This window comes from Benincasa hispida, chromosome 1 (assembly GCF_027475165.1).
Source record: "Benincasa hispida cultivar pf3 chromosome 1, pf3_genome.v1.1, whole genome shotgun sequence".
NCBI lineage: Eukaryota > Viridiplantae > Streptophyta > Magnoliopsida > Cucurbitales > Cucurbitaceae > Benincasa > Benincasa hispida.
The window spans coordinates 67,279,906-67,299,377 of NC_143478.1; the positions used below are offsets into that span (position 1 = coordinate 67,279,906).

Below are 19,472 nucleotides of genomic sequence, written 5' to 3' on the forward strand. Positions count from 1 at the left end.
TAACGGTTTTTGTTTAAATACAAACGGTATAGATATTTTTGAACGTTTATTAAGTTAAGGGTATTTTTGAACGTTTTGAAAGTTCAGAGTTATTTTTGATATAAAACTTTAACGATTTTCATCTAAAAATAACGACAAGGGTGTTAATGAACTCTTTTGAAAATTTAAAAATATTTTTGAAACATTTGAAACTTAAAATATATTTTTGACACGAAGCCTAAAACTCTACAAGCCATGAGGTTGGTTTCAAATTTCAATTATAAGCCCATGCCCCACTCATTTTCCATCATCGTTAAACCCAAAAAAAACTTGTGCGGATTGGGGCTAAAGTCACCCGCGGCTGCAACTGAAGCACCCATTAATGGCGGACGACGATGGAGCTTCGTCGATCCCTAATTCCATCCCTTCAGATCCTTCAGACGCGAATCTCCAAAAGAAGCAGGCTTTAGTCATCGAACGCCTCGCCAATCGCAATCAAACTCGCTTAGAGAATTCCATAACCCGCAGATCGGAGTCCGATTCCTCTTCTTCTTCCTCTTCCACTTCGTCCTTTCTCGTCCGCTTTTCCGACTCCAAGCGCGCCATCGAGTCGGAACTCGCCCAATGCCGCCTCACGCCGCCGGAGCCCACTCAACTCAGATCTCACCTCGATGGGATATCCACCTCAATCTCCGACCTCGAGAAGCTCGTTGCCGAAACCTCTTACTTCTTGCCTTCGTATGAGGTACGAGCTTCACTCAAATCGATTTCGGAATTGAAACAAAGCCTCGAGAATTTAAATTCGGAGTTGCTACCTAAAAAGAAATTCTCATTCAAAAACAAAGGCACAAAGAAAGACCCAAAATCGGAGTCGAAAGACACTGGGCTTGGAAATGCCGATTCTATGTTAACGCGCAAGCAGCAGCAAGCGAGTTACAACGCCCGAGATTCTCCAGGAATCAGAGACAAGGATGGCGAGATTCTGGTAAAGAATTTCAAGGGTTCCGATATTGGGGAATTCTCTATCTCGGGTCTTAGTACGTGCGAGGTCAAATTGATCGGTAGCGTTAGGGCATTATTTATTCATAAACTAAGAAACTGCAAAGTTTATACAGGACCTGTAATGGGTTCAATTCTAATCGATGATGTCGAGGAATGTACCTTTGCAATGGCCTCCCATCAAATTCGGATTCACAATGCGAAGAACAGCGATTTCTATCTCAGAGTCAGGAGTAGGCCGATCATTGAAGATAGTAGCAGCGTTCGATTCGCACCGTATTGTGTGTGCTATGAAGGAATTGAAGAAGATCTCAGAGTTGCGAGTCTGGGCGAGGAGACAGGAAATTGGGAGAATGTAGATGATTTTCGTTGGTTGCGAGCTGTGCAGTCGCCGAACTGGTCGATTTTGGCGGAGGATGAGCGGATTGACCCCATCAAAATCTCATCCACAGAAGGTTGAGCTTTTGAGAGTTAAGTTTTTCATCTCTACTTCTGATAAATCCCAAGTTTCTTTGAAGGTTTTGTTCTGTTAATAGAGCAGTAGGATGCATCATAGAGAAATTTAAATAGTTGATTTTGCTGTGATTGTGTGTTTATGTTAGTCTTGTATACAAAACTGGGAATCCTAGCGGATTCTCTCCCTTTCAATTGGTTGATTTTTCAAGAAATATTTCTTGGCCTGGCTGTTTTTCTTGCTGCCTTTGAGTGAGTTGCCAATAGCCACTTGACAACTTTGACTGGAGGAATAATATTGTCATTTTGAATGAAACATTATCTCAAAATTGGACATTAGTTTTGGAATATGATTTGTAGGCTTTCTGCTCCTGTATATATGCTTGAATCTTGTAGTAGTTTCAAATTTGGATGCATTATGATGAGTAAAGTACTTGAGAGAGTTCAAAGGGGTGATCATAAGCACAACTGATAGATGTCTTAAGAGGACACAAACATTGAGTTTAGTTTTCATCTAATGAATGCTTAAGGCAAAAAATAATTTTGTAATTACATCAAACAAAATAGATGTCATGTTCCATTCTTGAATTCGAAGCTAGAATTGCATGTCTCTAGAACATTGCCTTATAAATAAAGAGGAAATTTTAACCTACAACTTGTAAGAAGTGGCATTGATGTCTAGCTAGCCATTTGAGTTATGCTTAGTTTGGTAACTAGATATGTACTTGGAATAAATTACATTGATTTTTTTGATAGAAGAAGCAATTTTATTGTTATATGAAAGAAAGGAGTAAAAAGTCCAAGTACCTTATTGATGAATAATGTGCATGAAGTCCAATAAGATATGAAGAAAGATAAGCTATAAAGTCTAAAAGGGTGTTGATTTTTACCCTAAAAGAAAGCAGTTGAAAGAATCCTATCCATAAAACGGTCAAAAGAAGAGGAAACATACTTGAAAATGTGGCCACTTCCTTCTCCCCAAAGATGCAGAAGAATGCATGGATTATAGCCAGCCAAAAGAGTCTTCCTCAAACCATAAAAGGGGTGGCCCACCAAAACAGAAGTAAGAAGATCATAGACAGATATATGAAATGACACTGACCAACCAAAAGCTTCCCAGAGGAGGACCCAAAATCGAGATGCAATTCGACAGTGCATCCACAAAAAGGCCCTTGAAGGGAGGATTCTTATACCGCACCATATCATCCGTAAGCGATTTAACAAAGTAATGTATTGAAGAATCAAGAGGCCAACACCAAGAATTGAAGGTGTTTTGCCAACAAGCCGAAGAACACAAACGAGAGGGATTAGCCCATTCAATTGTTTCCAAATCATTTAGATTATAACGAAGTTTCAGCTCCCAAGCATTAGTGTCATCAACCCTCAAATTAGCCACAGTAGCATTAGGAGACAAAGCAAGACGATATGCTTTAGGGAACACAATACCAAGAATTAGTGCCAATTCTCAGGCCACTTGATAAGTACCCACAGTACTCGATGGATGTAAAGCTAGAGGTTCGTCTAGTATCCTTGCAAGTTCTATCAAATAAAACTAACTTAACGAACTGATTTCAACCAATAGCTTAGTTAGAAGGATGTGTAACTTTTAGACCGAACTTAAAATTTACAAAAGTCATTCAAAGATCCTAAGACAACTCACCCTAGAATTAGCTTGATCAAAACAAGTAGTTGGTTTTTCAGAGGAAGATGCAACGAAGCTGCATCAATATCATAATGATGCTTTAGTGGCGTCCCTGACTATAGCCAATGTTACCGTTCATATTCTAATTGATGGAGAAAGATCATCAAAAGCAGCAACCTCGCATTAGGCGTCGAAACCAATGGATTCTGCCCTTGCTTCTCTCGGAGCCAACTTTCTTCAGGTTGATCGTTAACAACTCTTGCAAAAGCTTTAATGATTGGATTTGGACATTAAGTAACTCTAGAATTTGAGCCAAGCTTTGGTGCAACCCTCGGATCTTGCCCGTTAAAGTAGCATATTCATTTGTTGGCTTCTCCGTCTGCTGACAAGTATCAATATGATATCCTGCCCTCGAAAACTGTATGCCTTGGATGATGATCATGGTCTGACTCATCATCACGCTTCAATGTCCACCACTTGGTTCTCACAGTGATGCAAATTTGAGTTTAATTTTTAAGCACAAGTAAAATTATCTTCATAGACGTCATCGACACGTTTACTGACAAGCCTGAGGACCAAGCAACAAATTTGTATTGTTGGAGGAAGCGTGCTCCAAATTATTGCGGAATGGAGGATTAAGTTAAAAAAATTTCAAAGTCTAAGGACATAATTTAATCCGATGAATTTTGTATAATATAACTTTTAGATGTCTACGCCAAAATTCATCGGGATTTTGTATAATATAACTTTTAGATGTCTACACCAAAATTCATCGGGATTTTGTATAATATAACTTTTAGATGTCTAAGGCTATTATCCTTATATCTCTATTGGCATCTCAATTGGAGACATTGACATATTTAACTATCAAATCATTTTCCTGTTTTACCATCAAAATAATACATGTATGTAGTGTAGATAATAATTGGCCGAGAAAAGGTTGTCCATCCATCATTAGTCTTATCAAATCCTTTAAACGTTGGGCTTCATATATGAACAAGGATACTGGTTCTTCATAAACTTACAACTTATTCTTTTTATTGATATAACATTTTATAAAATTTTGGTCCTACCTCTAAGCCAAGCTTTGTCCCTAGTCTTAATTAGAAATTTGAGTGAAGTATGGAGGCCGTTCTAACCTGTTTTGCTTACAAACCTCCCAGTCAAGGAAATATAACAATAACAACAGTTCTTGGCTTACCTTATTTTATTTCAAATAGTAAAATATTTACACAACTCTAGCTCTAACTCCTAGGTTACATAACTCATAATAACAAACTTAAGTCCAAAAGTGTAGTTGTAGTGTGAGAGACCTTGACCTCAGCAGCATTCTGGAACTTCACTCTTACTCTATCGGGAGGAGGAAGGGAGGGAGGGGGAACAAAACATTTGGAGAACATGAGTTGGAAAGTTCAATGAGTGATATGTTTTTTATATCAAAATAGGTTTTACTTTTGAAATTCATTTTGAAAACATTTGCATAAACGAAAAAAAGGGTAGGTATGCTCTCTCCTCTTTTCTCCTCCGTTTTCTCCTCCGACCAGTAATTTCGAAGCTCTTTCAGCATTTTCTTCTCTTTTTCCGGCCATTTTTAACATATATCCTCTTCTTGTTTCGGATGAACTCAAGATGGAAGTTAAAAGTTACAATATCAATGACCATTTATTTTATTTTATTTTTTTTATTTTTTTGCCTTTGGCAAGAGGATTTTGGTTTTTTAGTGGAAGACTTCTAAAAAAAATCATAAAGTTTCTTTTAGTATGCAAATGATGTTATGGTTAGAAATGGAGTTGCATAAGCTTTCCAATGAAAAACCTCAGGCATTCTTCTCCAAAAAGGCTAAGCTGGATCAGGGAGTTGTAAGATTAACAAAATTTAGATCCAAGGGTGTTTGGTTTGCAGAAATCGCGTTTTGGCCTTCCTCAGGAGGTAGGTGCAATATTCATTTTCCTGCAGGTGTGAATAATCACGGATGGCTTTCTTTTGCTAAATTGATTAGTTTAAATTTGAAGGTTAATTGCCATCTTGCTCATCAGAGTCCTGTGTATGAAGTTGATAATCCTAATACGATTGATCATAATTTTAGCTCATATGCAAAAGTAGTTGCCACTTCCAGAGAGGCATTATTTCGAGACGTTCCGTATACGAGCCTCTTCAAACAGGACTTATTGTTATTGATTCGATGATTCCTATCGGACGTGGTCAGCGAGAATTAATTATTGGGGACAGGCAGACCGGTAAAACTGCAGTAGCCACGGATACGATTCTCAATCAACAAGGGCAAAATGTAATATGTGTTTATGTAGCTATTGGTCAAAAAGCATCTCCTGTGGCTCAAGTAGTGACTACTTTACAGGAAAGGGGGGCAATGGAATACACTATTATAGTAGCCGAAACGGCGGATTCTCCGGCTACATTACAATACCTTGCCCCTTATACAGGAGCAGCTTTGGCTGAATATTTTATGTACAGAAACAACATTAGCAAATGAAAGAGTTGAAGACTGCAAGAAAGAAGATCAAGTTCCCACCTTTCCAGTTTGGATTAGAAAAGAAAAAGAAATGTTGGATTTAAATCTACCTTCTTTGGTTGTGCTAACAAGATTAATGGAGTACTATTCATGGCCTGAAATAAAAAAAACTTTAGAAGATTTTTTTCCGATGAAACATATCAATTAATCCCTTTTGTGATGATAAGGCATTAATCAAGTTTCATATGGAGATTGATGAGGAGTTCTTGACAGGTAAATGGTATGAATATGGAAGGATGCATCTGAAGCTTGAACATTGGTCAAAACAAGTTCATCCCATCCCAAAAGCTACTTCGTATTATGAAGGTTGGATCTCAATCAAGAATCTTCCATTACCGTTTTGGAAGAATTTGGTTTTTGAAACTATTGGGCATCATTTAGGTGGTTTAGTTGAGATCTCATAAAAAAAACACTAAATTTTTAGAGTGTTCACCAACCTATATTAAGATCAAGGAAGATTCAAGACTTATTGCTTGGAGAAGTGGTTATTACTTTTGAAAGATTAGATTCTTTGATCTCTCAAAATAATCAACGATTTGCCAAAACTTGTTTTAGGGCAGAAGAGTTTTCAAATTCCCTGGATATTTGTCGCATTAAAGAAGCAATGATGGATGAAGGCTTCTCGGTAGACAGTTTGAAGGAGGATATTAAAGTATCATAAGGTATTCCAAAGGCCATTCCATCGGATAACGTGAGGAAGGTTGAAAAATTAAATTTGTCTGTTGATTTACAATCGGCTATTAACTTAGAGAGAGAAAATTCCAGCCCAGACAACGAGGTTAGTAATAATACTTTCACTGAAAATTCATTAGCAGGCCAAGAAGTCTATTCGGCTCCCTATTGCACTCTTAAAAAAGAAAACTAAAAGGTTGTGTCTGAAAAAAGAAAAAGAAGGGCTCGAGATTACTTCAGAAGCTGAACGGTCATCCTCTAATTTCTGCTTTGTGATGCCTTTAGATTAGAATCTGATTTCTCAAAACAAAGTTGTAGAAGAAATCGAGTTTGAGCAAGAACTTCATATCATTAATGAAGAGGTTTTGAGTCCCAAAGTGGAAGAACCCACCTTGAGCGGAAGTGGGTCGTCCCAAATCCCAATTCTTTTGTAAAACAAATTTTACAGAGAAGAAAGAAGAAATCATGCATTTGTAAAACTATACAGCATGCTTAAATTAAAAGAAAAAAATTAAGATTTTCAAAAAACCTACATTTGAAGACTTTTCTTCACTGGTGAATTCCTTAGAATCCTAAATGACACCACTACTTGGAATCCTTGGAATCCTAAATGTTGTGAGCTCTGATTGATTTTGGGAAGAGGAAAGAAGAAAAAAATTTCTTTGAGAGGGAAAAAAGGATTTTGTATTTTTCACTTACTCTCTTCTTGTTTTGCATGAAGAAGATGAAGAGTCTTCTGCCACTAAACCACATATGTGGTGGAGAGAAATAAGATGGGAGTTTCATAATTAATTTTAAAATTATTTAATAATAAAATAATTAATAATTAATAAATAATTTTAATTCATAATTAAAATTATGAATATATAATACATTCATGTAATTATATGTTACATCATATACAATATATAACATATAGTTTAATATTGTATCATATACAATATATAATTTATAGTTTCTTTTCTCTCACTAATGACATTTAATATAAATTACATTTACATTAAATTTTAACTATATAAATCTAATTCATATAGTTAACATTTAAATTATATTCAAACATTTAATTCATCTTATAAATACTTAATATTATAATGTATAAAATATATTATAATAATTATATCATATATAATTAAATAACTTAATTACATCACATATAATTAATTCCTTTAATTAATTTGAACAATTCAAATTAATCCAAAACTTGATCTTCATTAAAACTTATTGAGCTATTGAGGGGACCTCATGGACCTGTAGCTTGTAGCTCTAACGGTTACTTTTTAATTAAATTATTCACCATCCGTTAACTGTTGGGCACTCTACTAAAGACCGCAATGCACTATTCGCACTACAGATATGATGAACTTTTACAAATTGCTCGTAAGTATGTTAGGCCAAAATTACCATTTTGCTCCTGTAGTTACATCTATCTCCTTAAGTACCATTTATCCCTCTTATAAACAATAGATTATAACCCAATTATGACTAAACCCCTCTCGGGTCAGGTGAGGGCGTGGCGTCATATTGTTCAACTCTCGGAATCAATCCTTAAGGAGCAATTTATATACTTACCCCGACGTCGGGAAAGAAGTGAATTCCTTCTTGTGTAGCTGTGTTTCCAACTCTTCAATTAGACGAATCCCTAAAATGCTAAGCTTATTGAGTTGGTGATCTAGTCACTCTCACCCATACAAATCAAAGGACCGCCCTCATAGGCAGGAGTTCACAACTCACTTAGGATTCAAGTCATGTTACTTATGATCATCCTGGTGAAATGTAAGTCTTCATTATGAACGGTGTTATATAATGAGACTAAACATTTCGTGGTCCGGTCTTATAAAAACTTCTCTATATAGAATATTCAATCCCACATGTATGCACATGAATGATCAGGATCATATCATTTGTAGCACTTTACAACAATTGTAACACCTACAAAGCGGGCCATACTCATAGTGTCACCAGGATAAGGCATCCAGCTTTATTCATCTACTACAGATCATTTAGGTTATCGCTTAAACATGGTCCATCCGTACGTCTTTACATATATGTTTAAGCTACAAGATAACCCTGGATGTTAGTTTATTAGTTTGTGATTAATGTTTAGGTTATCGTTGTAACTTAAACATATATGTGGAGATATACAGGTGGATCATGTTTAAGTGATAACCTAAGGTCTATAGTAGATGTATAAGGTTGGGTATCTTATCTTGGTGACACTACGAGTATGATCCACTTTGTAGGTGTTACAATTGTTGTAAAATGCTATAGATGATCTGATCCTGATCATTCATGTATTAAACATGCGAGCAGAGATATTCTATACAAAGGAGTTTGTATAAGATCAGACCATGAAATATTTAGTCTCATTATATAACACCATTCATAATAGAGACTTATATTTCACCAGGATGACCATAGGTAACATGACCTGAATCCTGAGTGAGTTGTGAACTTCTACCTATGAAGCCGGTCATTTGATTTGTATGGGTGAGAGTGGCTAGATCGCCGACTCAACATGTCTACTATTTGGGAATTCGTCTGTCTGGAGAGCTGGGAACACAACTACACAAGATGAAATTCACTCTTTCCTCGAAGCAGGGGCAAGTAGATACATTGCTCTTTTAAGGGCTGATTCTAGGTCTTGAACAATGTGGCGTCACACCCTCTCTTGACCCGGTCATAGTGGGACTATGATCTATTGTTCGTTAGAGGGATCGGTGGTACTTAAGGAGTTAGATATAACTATAGAGGCAAAATGGTAATTTTGCCAAACTGTACTTACGAGCAGTTTATGAAGAGTCATCGTACTGTTGATTGGTTATATCCAATGGACACAGAAATATATCTGTAGTGCGAAGAGTGCAGCTGTCGGTCTTTAATGAAGTACCCAACAGTTAACGGATGGTGGATAATGTAATTAAAAAGTTTAATTAATTATTCACGTATCGTTGAAGCTTTAAGCTACAGGTTCATAAGGTCCCATTGGTAGCTCAAAAGGATTTAGTTGAGAATCATTTTTTGGGTTAATTTGAATGGTTCAAATTAATAAGAGGGATTGAATTATATATGATATAATTAAATTATTTCAATTATATATGATATAATTATCATAATATATTTGATACATTATAGTTTAATGGGAGGAAATAAATATTTGAATGAGATTCAAATATATTTTCTATGAATGTGATTCATAGATGTTAAATATAATATATATATGATTTATATTAAATGCCATAAAATAGAGAAAATAAATAATAGTTTATATTATATGTGATACAATATTAAAACTATAGGTTATATGTTATATTTGATATAATACATAATTTAATATAAATATAATATGATAGGTTAGTTATCATATTTATTTATATTATTTTATTATTATTTGAATAATAATTTTTCCATCTTTTCTTTTCAATCACTTTAGTGGGTGGTTATTAATTTTACGGTAAGAGGAATAAAAGAAAAATGGTTTTCTTCTTCTTCCTCTACGTTAGTTTTTGCTGAATGATGGAGTTGCAGAAAAGCTCTATCTTCTTGTTCTTGAGAACTCTCAATCTTCTTCCTCCACGTCCAAACTATCCCTCCTAACCCAAATAGTCAGAGCCCATCACTCACGTGTTCTCACCCCGAGAATACCAATGACTCTTTGTGGTCGTGTTCGGGTTACTGTTCGAGGTTTTTTGAAGGTCTTCAAGAAGTTACTAGGTTCGTGATTATTCGAGGGATACGTGAAGAAAAAGGTTCTTCAAAGGTAATGTATCTTGAACCCTTTTATGCAAAAAGCATGCTGTAATTTATTGTGGATGCATATCTATCATATGTTTATTGTGAATTATATTTTCAATAATTAATGGAATTTGGATGGTCTGCTTCCGCTTAAGGATCTCTTCAATACGAGTTCCTTCAAGGGAATCATTAGGGTTTATCAAGAATCGAGAATGTGTTTGTAAACTTACTTAGTATAGACACTCATAATTGTAATCAAAATAACTTGAAACTAGACATATTTGATTTTAAGAGTTACAAGGTAAATAGAAATGAATGGACAGTATATATTACAAAAGGGTGGTGTCTATCGTCTTCATGCCTCTTTTTGGACTTTAGGAGTAAGCACAAGAGGGTGTGTCAAGTTGGTAACAGAGCATACGGTTTTGGGAAAACCTGAGGGTTATGCAGTGGAAGGTAGAGTTAGGGGTTCATGAAAACCTCGAGAAGTCAGTTTATGGAAGCTTAAGGGAGTCTGTTGGGTTATAAAAACCTATAGAGTACCAGACTTGAGGAAAAATCTGGGGATTGAGCGAGTCAAGAACAAAGATTCTGGGAATTGAGAAGTTAAGATAAAAATGAAGGTTATGAAAACCTACGATTATAGGTTAAGGAAACTTGGGACTAGTTAATGTCGGAGCAAGTTTCTAGAAAGCTTGGGGGTTAAGTTGGAAAGTTAGAATGCATTAGAAAAATTAACATGTTAGTTAGCACTTGAATCATGAGTCAAAAGTGGCAGACCTAGCAAGCAACCCAAGGCCGAAACTCACAAGCGCTATCGGAAAGAGGATGGGGAAGGTAGGGATGAATCGAGTCACCCTTGGATTACATGGACAATTCCTTGATCGAATTGTTTGAATGTGTGTACCTAAAAGAGTCGGGACATAATAAACTATAGGAAGTTTGGCTTTGGGAAACAAATTAGATGTTCGGAAACTGTGGTTAGCATAATAAAACACCCTCGAAGAAGGCTAAGTGAAGCCTGGGATGAAATAGGGTGGTGAAGCCGCACAAGATAGTTAGGGGGTCTGTTGATCCAAATTTTGAGCTAGTGAATGAAACCTCGAACAGGATGGTTAGAGGGGCTGTAGACTCGGTATCTGAGCCTGTAGAGGAAATCTCGTATAAAATGGTCAGAGGATTTTTGAATTCGTTTTATGAGCCTATGACGAGAGGTAACACTGGCTACGAGAATATGTTTCTGTAGCCCCATATAGGTTGGTCAATACAGGAATTGAGATCAATTTGGGGTGTGGAAAAGATCCAGGGTTGAAATATGGCTTAACCAGAGGGGAGGAAAAATGGCTTCGAGGATGAGATTCTTTTAAGGGGGATGGTAATTGTGATACCCTCTCTCCTATTACTCTCTTTCGGGGATGTATCAAGGAAATTTACAAGTTGAGAATGTGTTCAAGGACTCGAGATTAAGTCTAGAACTTCTTATTAAGAGAATAATCGGAGGTAAAATGGGTTCGATAATGGATTCACCAAAAGGGAGAAAATGAAGACCTCATAAAGGACAGTTGAGGATAACAAACTTAGTGAAACTCATAAAGGACAGTTGTGGATGAAATAGGAATGCTCGGGTCAAAATCAAAATCAAAGTCAAAGTCAATGGTCACCCTCTTTCCTATTACTCTTTTTGGGGTAATTTAGAGTGGTAATTGTGATACCCTATCTCCTATTATTCTCTTTCAGGGATGTATCAAGGAAATTTACAAGTTGAGAATGTGTTCAAGGACTCGAGATTAAGTCTAGAACTTCTAATTAAGAGAGTAATCAAAGGTAAAACGGGTTCGATAATGGATTCACCAAAAGGGAGAAAATGAAGATCTGGGATAATTTGAGGATAACAAACTTAGTGAAACTCATAAAGGACAGTCGTGGATGAACTAGGTGATGGGGCTGATGCCCTAAACTCTCGTTGGGTTCTGTAGTTTGTAAACACAGTTTTGAACAAACGCTTGTGATATAATAATATATGATATTTTCTTAACTTTTGTCTATGGAACACTGAATGTTTTATTTGATTTACTACAAACCAATAAACTAAGATCGTTGGTTGTCATTTGTAACTTAAGCATGTATGTGGAGACATACAGGTGAATCATGCCTTAAGTGATAACCAAAATGGTCTATAGTATATGGATATAGGAGGGAAACCTTATCCTGGAATGCTACGAATGTGGCCCGCTTTGTAGAATAGTTACAAGTGTTGTGACTTGCTATAGATGGTCTAATCCTGATCATTCATGTGGAGACATGTGAGCGGGGGCGTCCTATACAAAGGAGTTTGTATAAGACCGAACCACGAAGTGTTATAGTTTCGTTATATAACACCGTTCATGACAGAGACTTCACTTCATAGGGATGACCATAGGTAACATGACCTCAATCCTGAGTGAGTTGGGAACTCCTGCTTTTGAGGGCGATCCTTTGATTTGCATGGGTGTGAATGGCCAGATCGCTGACTCAAACCTATCACTTTGGGGATTCGTCTGATTTGAGAGTTGGGAACTCAGCTACACAAGATGGAATTCACTCATTTCCCGAAGCATGGGTAAGTAGATAGATTGCTCCCTTAAGGGCTGGTTCCGAGGCTTGAATGATATGGCATCATACATCTTCTCATGGCCCGAAAGGTGTCTACATATAGGACTATGTTGTATTGTTCATTAGAGGGATCAGTGGTACTTAAGGAGTTAGAGGCAAAACGGTAAATTGATCCAGCTGTACTTACGAGCATCTGTGAAGGGTTATCGTACTATTGATTGGTTATATCCGATGGACACAGAAATATATCTGTGGTGAGAAGAGTTTAACTATCAGTCTTTAGTGGAATACCTAGCAGTTAACGGATGGTGGATCTCGTGGCTAAAGAGTTTAGTTAGCTATTCACGTACCGTTGGAGCTTTGAGCCATAGGTCTATAAGGTCCTCTTGGTAGCTCAATGGATTCAAGTTGAGAATCAGTTTTTGGGTCAGTTTGAAGTGTTCAAATTGACAAGAGGGAGTTCGACTATATATGATATGATTGAATTGGTTAATTATATTTTATATGATTGACATTATGTATGAGATACATTATTTGGAGGGAAATGATATAAATATGACGTGATATGAAAAACCATAGGTTATAAATATAATAAGATTATATTTATTATTTTTATTATTTTAACAATTATGGAATAATTGTGGCGACTTTTTCTCCGTAACCGCATGAGTTAGTAGGAGGTTGTATTCAGTTTTCGTAACTGAAGGATAAAATGAAAATCGTTTTCATTTTGCAAGGGATTAGACATTCGCTCACAAGTAGTGTATACTGCTTATCGCATAGCAAACCGAGAGCCTACACAATAGCTCAATGTTTCTAAACGATCATATACACGCGCGCGGTTTACTAAATGATCGCATAGGTTTTACTAAACAATCGTCTTGCTTTTTCCTAAACGATCGCGTGCCTGAGCGTTTACTAAACGATCTTCTATACGATCGCACCCCTTTTACTACACGATTGTGTACCTCTACCTAAACGATCAAGTATCGTCTATACGATAGACACTCGACTTCTCCCACTTGCTTGGTCGTGGTATACGATTGTTTCTTCCTCCTTCCCTCTAACAAATCCAACAGAGCCCACACCTCCTGGATTCTCACACCGAGAATATCGAGGGTTCCAAGTGGTGGTGTCTTCCCTACACGAGTTCGTGAGGAGTCCGTTCGTGGGTAGACGATCGTGATTCGGTGGACCATTGCTTGGACGATCTCAACAAGAGCGAGAGGAGCAGTCCTTGGACGAGAACGAGTTTTCTGTGAAGAAGGGTTCTTCAATTGGTATGTTTTTTGTCCCTTGTGTTATTTAAAATTTCAAAGCATGCCTGTAATTTATTGTAAATGCATATCTAGTCTGTTTGATTGTGAATGCGATAAATCTGTTACAATGAGTTTGGAACAATCTTGCTTCTGCTCAGAGGTACTCTTTGATAAGAGTTCCTTCACTAGGAATGCTCGGGTCAAAATCAAAATCAAAGTCAAAGTCGACGGTCAAAGTCAAAGTCAACAAAAGTCAACACTTTGAAATAAGTGAAATTTGGAGAAATTGGAACTTCTAATGGTAAGTAGGAGGTGTAGGGAGATCTGTAAAGTGAAGCTTGAGTTGGAATTGAAAAGAAAACCTCAAGTAAAAGGTGTAATTTCGAGATGGAGAGAGAGAAGGGAAGAAATTTTGGGTTTTCCTCCAAATTGGGGTGTCTTTCTCAATTCTCTCCATTGGATGGCCAAGAGGTGATGAATTACTCAGCTAGGAACGTGGAGAGGCTCAAGTAGGTGGTGGAAATCAGAGATTTAAGCTTCAACATGCAAATTCGGTGGGCTTTATCTATAAAAGGAGAAAAATTCATCAATTTGGGTGGATAAAAATTGGGCAAAACAGAGTTAAATCATAGAGGGAGTTGAGAGGAAGGTCGTGGAGTGTTTAATTTGAAGAATCGAGGCCGAAAACACAAGAAAAAAAAAGAAGGAAAGCAGTGTAGTCGGAGTTATCGTGAAAATAGGGGACGCTCTCGATTTTCTTCAAAATTGTGGAGCTACAAGCCAAATCGAAGCTTTGAACTTGATGGTAAGATACTTCTAAGGTCTCTTAAGAGTTCTATTGTCTTAGACTTGAATATTTTTTTGCCGGAATTTGTCGAATTTAGATTATGAAACTTCTCGCCGTAAAATCGGGCACCATGGAGTTCTTGGGCAAGCCGGACGATTCAAGGCATCTCGAAGCTCTAAACTTGGAGGCAAGGAAGTTTACATGATCTAAGATGTTGGTATATGTTAATTTGAGTGAGTATGACTAGATTGGGAAATATTGGTCACCAGAGTGTCGTCGGAAAAACATGACAAAAAATGGGTTACCTAAAGGCTAGAGGTTGAAGATGAAGTTGACTTTTTGGGTTGACTGGTTGACTAAGTTTGACTTTTAATTTTAAGCTTGGTGTTTTTAAGCATAATTAGGAGTCCAATTATTATTATTATGATGCTTTAGGCTTAAAATTAGAAGAATTTGAGGTTCTAAGTTAATCTTGAAGTGAATTACGAAGGTTAATTTGTTAAGTAAACCCTAATTAGGGATAATGGAGAAATTAGGCAAATTGGACCAAATTAAGAGTAATGAAGATGTCTCTAAATTTAATTTAAGTTCTTTTGGATATTATTAAGATGTTTTGACATTGGAATTGAATTAATTATGAATATTAAGTTAATTTTAAGATAATTCAAGGATTAAAGTATACGGTGAAATCCTAAAATTTGGATGACATTAGGGTTTGGGAAAAATTAAGTGTATTCAAGCTTGATTTAAGCCCTAATTGATATCATTGAGATACTTGGAGCTTAAATTGGATTAATTTGGGGGAATTAAGGTAACTTGAGCAATTAAAAGAACTTAAGTTTGTTATTATGAGTTTTGTAACCTAGGAGTTAGAGTTATCTAAAGTTAGAGCTAGAGTTGTGTAAATATTTTACTATTTGTAATAAAATAAGTTAAGTGAAGAGCTATTTTTATATTTCCTTAGCTGAAAGGTTCGTAAGCAAAACATGTTAGAACAGACAGTAGATATCACGAAAGGATGGTATTTCCCAGGTTCGTAAGCAAAACATGTTAGAACGGACAGTAGATATCACGAAAGGATGGTATTTCCCATCCTTACGCCTCATTTCGAGTGAAAGAGGTAAGCTTGGGAGGAAGTGTGACAAGTTTGTAGCTAGCCTTTTTTCAAGGGCATAAATATGAAATTGAATGTAATTTGGCCTTTTTGCTGATGTAAGCGCGCTATGAAATTACCGACCCAACCCGCGAATGGACTGAGAGCGAACTTAATCTCACTTCTCGATCTCAATTCTCACTTCTTGATCTCACTTCTCTCTTCTCGATCTCGTTTCTCGCTTCTTGATCTTGCTTCTTCAATTTTCCCCCCAACAAGGCTTTTCTTCGATTCTCGATTCTGGATCTTGCTTCTTGATACTTTTTCTTAGTTCTCTTTTCTCATTCTCACTTCTTGATTCTCGATCTCGCTCCTTAGGTAGAAGAAGATGGCGGAAGAAAAAAATGCAGAAGAAAAGGAGCCCAAAAGTCATTGATTTCCAAACTTAAGATTAATTTTCATTTGGGCACCTATAAATGGGCCCTTGCAATTTTCCCAAGCATGAAAATGAAATATTTATGACTCAATTGCATTTTAAAAAAAAGCTACTTTTTTGTATTTGTCATAATTGTATAAGTTTGAGGGCAGTCAAAAGTCAACTTTTTGACTTTTTACACATGTTGGAAAAAATAGGCATGTGCAGCAGAAATGAGGATCAATTTTACTCTAATTGCACAAAAAAACCATACAACCCTAAATTTATTAATTAGGGTTTTTTTTTGAAATATTACATTTGAAGCTCCCGAAACTCTTCTATCTCCGTTTGAACACGAACAAGACAACCACTAGAGCTGACCTACTATCCTCTAGACTCAGAACCAGGTTGTGGGATCCGATGGATGAAGAACCCGATAGAGAGAAATAGATGGAAATAGAAGATGGATTTTTGGGTTGGGTTTGAGTTTTGAATTTTTCTCAAAAAATTGTGATTTTTTCCAGTCCAAATTTAGAAACCAATTTTGGCAAACTATCAAAAGTCTTTTATCCAAATTGAAAACCCAAATTTATAGAAAAAAAGCCATGCAAAATTGCATGAAATAAATTCATAAAAACCCAACACCTTAAAATCCACTATCTAAGTGGGTTTGATGTCTCCACTATAAGCCAACACCTAGCCCACTATCTTGTTAGTGGAATTATCCAACAAAAGTTTGGATTTTCTCACTAACTTTAGTCAAAGGGCAAAATAGTCATTTTGTCAAAATCGAAAAGTCAACATTTTGACTTTTATGATTTTTTTCATGTTGACTAATTTTTGACCTTCCGAGCATGAATCCACATTTATTTTCTCAAAATTCAAATCACATTTGAATATAAGATCGGTCAAAGTTTGACTTTTTAAAGTCAAAATTCAACTTTTTGACTTTTTACATCTTTGACCATTTCCATTATTTCCGAGCTTTCGAATATGAACGTATTCATATTCTTGATATTTAAATCTCATTTAAACATTAAAGGTGTATCTCTAAACTAAAAAACCGACCACTATATTACATATACTTGTCGGTTTCTCTCTCTTCACCTAATTCGAATAATTCAAATTATTCTATCATACTGGGCTAAGTTTATTCCATATGAGCTAGTAGGGGAACCTAATGGATCTATAGATCATGGGCTCCAACGATCCGAGATTAGCTGGCTAAACTCTTTTAGATGGAGCTAATCAACATTCGTTAACTCACGGGTCATTCCACTATAGTCCCGTAGTTGCACTCTCCTCACTATAGATATATTTGTGTCCATATGATATAACCATGATTAGTAAGCTAATCTTTCACAGGTTGTTCGTAATCTCGGTTGGGTCATAAAAACCGTTTTACCACCGAGATTACATCTTATTCCTTAAGTTTCACTGATCCTCTAATGAACAATTGGTTTAAGGTCCAAGCTATAAATCGAACCTCTCTCGAGCCAAGGAGAGAGTGGGGCCCCTTGTTCAAGACCTGGATTCAGTACTAAAGGGAACAACCTATCTACTATCCCTATAACGGGTAGGAGTGAATTCCGTCTTGCACCCTATGTTCCCAGCTATCCATCTGATCTTACCCTTGAAATGGGAGACTTATTGGGCCAACGATAACGAGTTGCCCTCACCTATGCAGATCTAAGGATAATTCCGAGTGAACAGGAGTTCATAGTTAGCTCAGAATTAAGATTAAGTTACTTAGGTCATCAATTAACGAAATAATCAGTTTTATATATTAAACGACGTTTAGAACGTAAAAAGTAACTATTTCATGGTTCAGTCTTATGTAAATTCTTTACATAGGATGCCTCTATTTTCATGTCTCCACATGAACGGCTTAGGATCACATCGTTTGTACTAACTACAAAATGGGCCACATCCATAGTGTCCCCAGAATAAGGCGCCCAACCTTATTCATATACTATAGACCATTTTGGCTATATATTTGAACTTGATCCACATTTATGTCACTACATAAAGTTCAAACTTAAACTTAATAGTCTCGAATCCTTAGTTTATTGGATTCATGAATATAGAATTTAAATTTACTAATGATTTTCAATAATAACTTTATTGAACAAGAATATGATATTACAAACTACGAGTTTTAGGACATAAAATCTAACAAACTCCCACTTGGACTAAAACTTCTAGTAGGATCAAACGATGTTGAATTTAACTGTGAGAAATTAATATTACATATGAGTGCAATAAACATATAAATACAATAAACTAGGGCATTTATGCCCAACATATTCTCCCACTTGTCCTAGTTTAGAAACACCGTAGACCTAGACTATGTAGGTGACCCTAAAAAACTTTAGCCGTGAGGGTTTTTGTAAAAGGATCAGCAATGTTTTGTTTAGAAGGTATCTGGGTCACTACAACGTCACCATGGTGTACGATTTTCCGGATAAGGTGATACTTGCGTTTGATGTGCTTTCCCCGTTTATGGCCTCGAGGTTCTTTTAAATTTGCAACTGCACCGCTGTTGTCATAATACAAGGTGATGAGTAGATGCATATTTGGAACAACTTCCAAATCTGTCAAGAACTTCCTCAGCCATACTGCTTCTTTTGCTACTTTGCAAGCAGCTACGTATTCAACTTCCATTGTGGAGTCAGCTATACAGGTCTGTTTTATGCTTCTCCACACTACTGCTCCTCCGTTAAGAGTGAACACTGATCCAGATGTAGACTTCCTAGCATTTTTATCAGTTTGGAAATCAGAGCCAGTGTATCCAGTAAGGATCAGATCCTTAGCACTATACACGAGCATGTAGTCCCTAATTCTCCTGAGATACTTTAAGATGTTCTTAACGGCAGTCCAATGATCACGTCTAGGATTAGACTGGTATCTACTGACGATCCCTACTGAATAACATATCTCAGGTCTAGTACATAACATTGCATACATCAGGCTTCCAACTGCGGAGGCATAGGGAATATTTCTCATATCCTCAACTTCTTGAGGTGTCTTAGGACATTGTTCTTTTGACAGATGAATTCCATGTCTGAAAGGCAACAGACCCTTTTTGGAATTCTACATTTTATATCTAGACAACATTTTGTCTATATAAGATGCTTGAGACATGGCTAGTGTCCTATTCTTGCGATTCCAAACAATTTGGATTCCAAGAATATACTGCGCATTTCCTAAATCTTTCATTTGGAATTGTGTATCTAGCCATTGCTTGACATCAGTAAGATATCCTACATCATTCCTAATGAGTAGAATATCATCGACATATAAAACCAAGAACACTACA

At 36.4% G+C, this 19,472-nt stretch overlaps 1 protein-coding gene across 1 annotated transcript; it reads left to right on the forward strand.

Annotated features, from left to right (window-relative positions):
• The first annotated feature begins 234 nt into the window (after positions 1–234).
• On the forward strand, positions 235–1,781 carry POR (C-CAP/cofactor C-like domain-containing protein). The gene has a single exon (XM_039018943.2). It carries the CDS (start codon positions 362–364, stop codon positions 1,436–1,438), a length of 1,077 nt encoding a protein of 358 aa, XP_038874871.1. The 5' UTR covers positions 235–361; the 3' UTR covers positions 1,439–1,781.
• Positions 1,782–19,472: the final 17,691 nt, after the last annotated feature.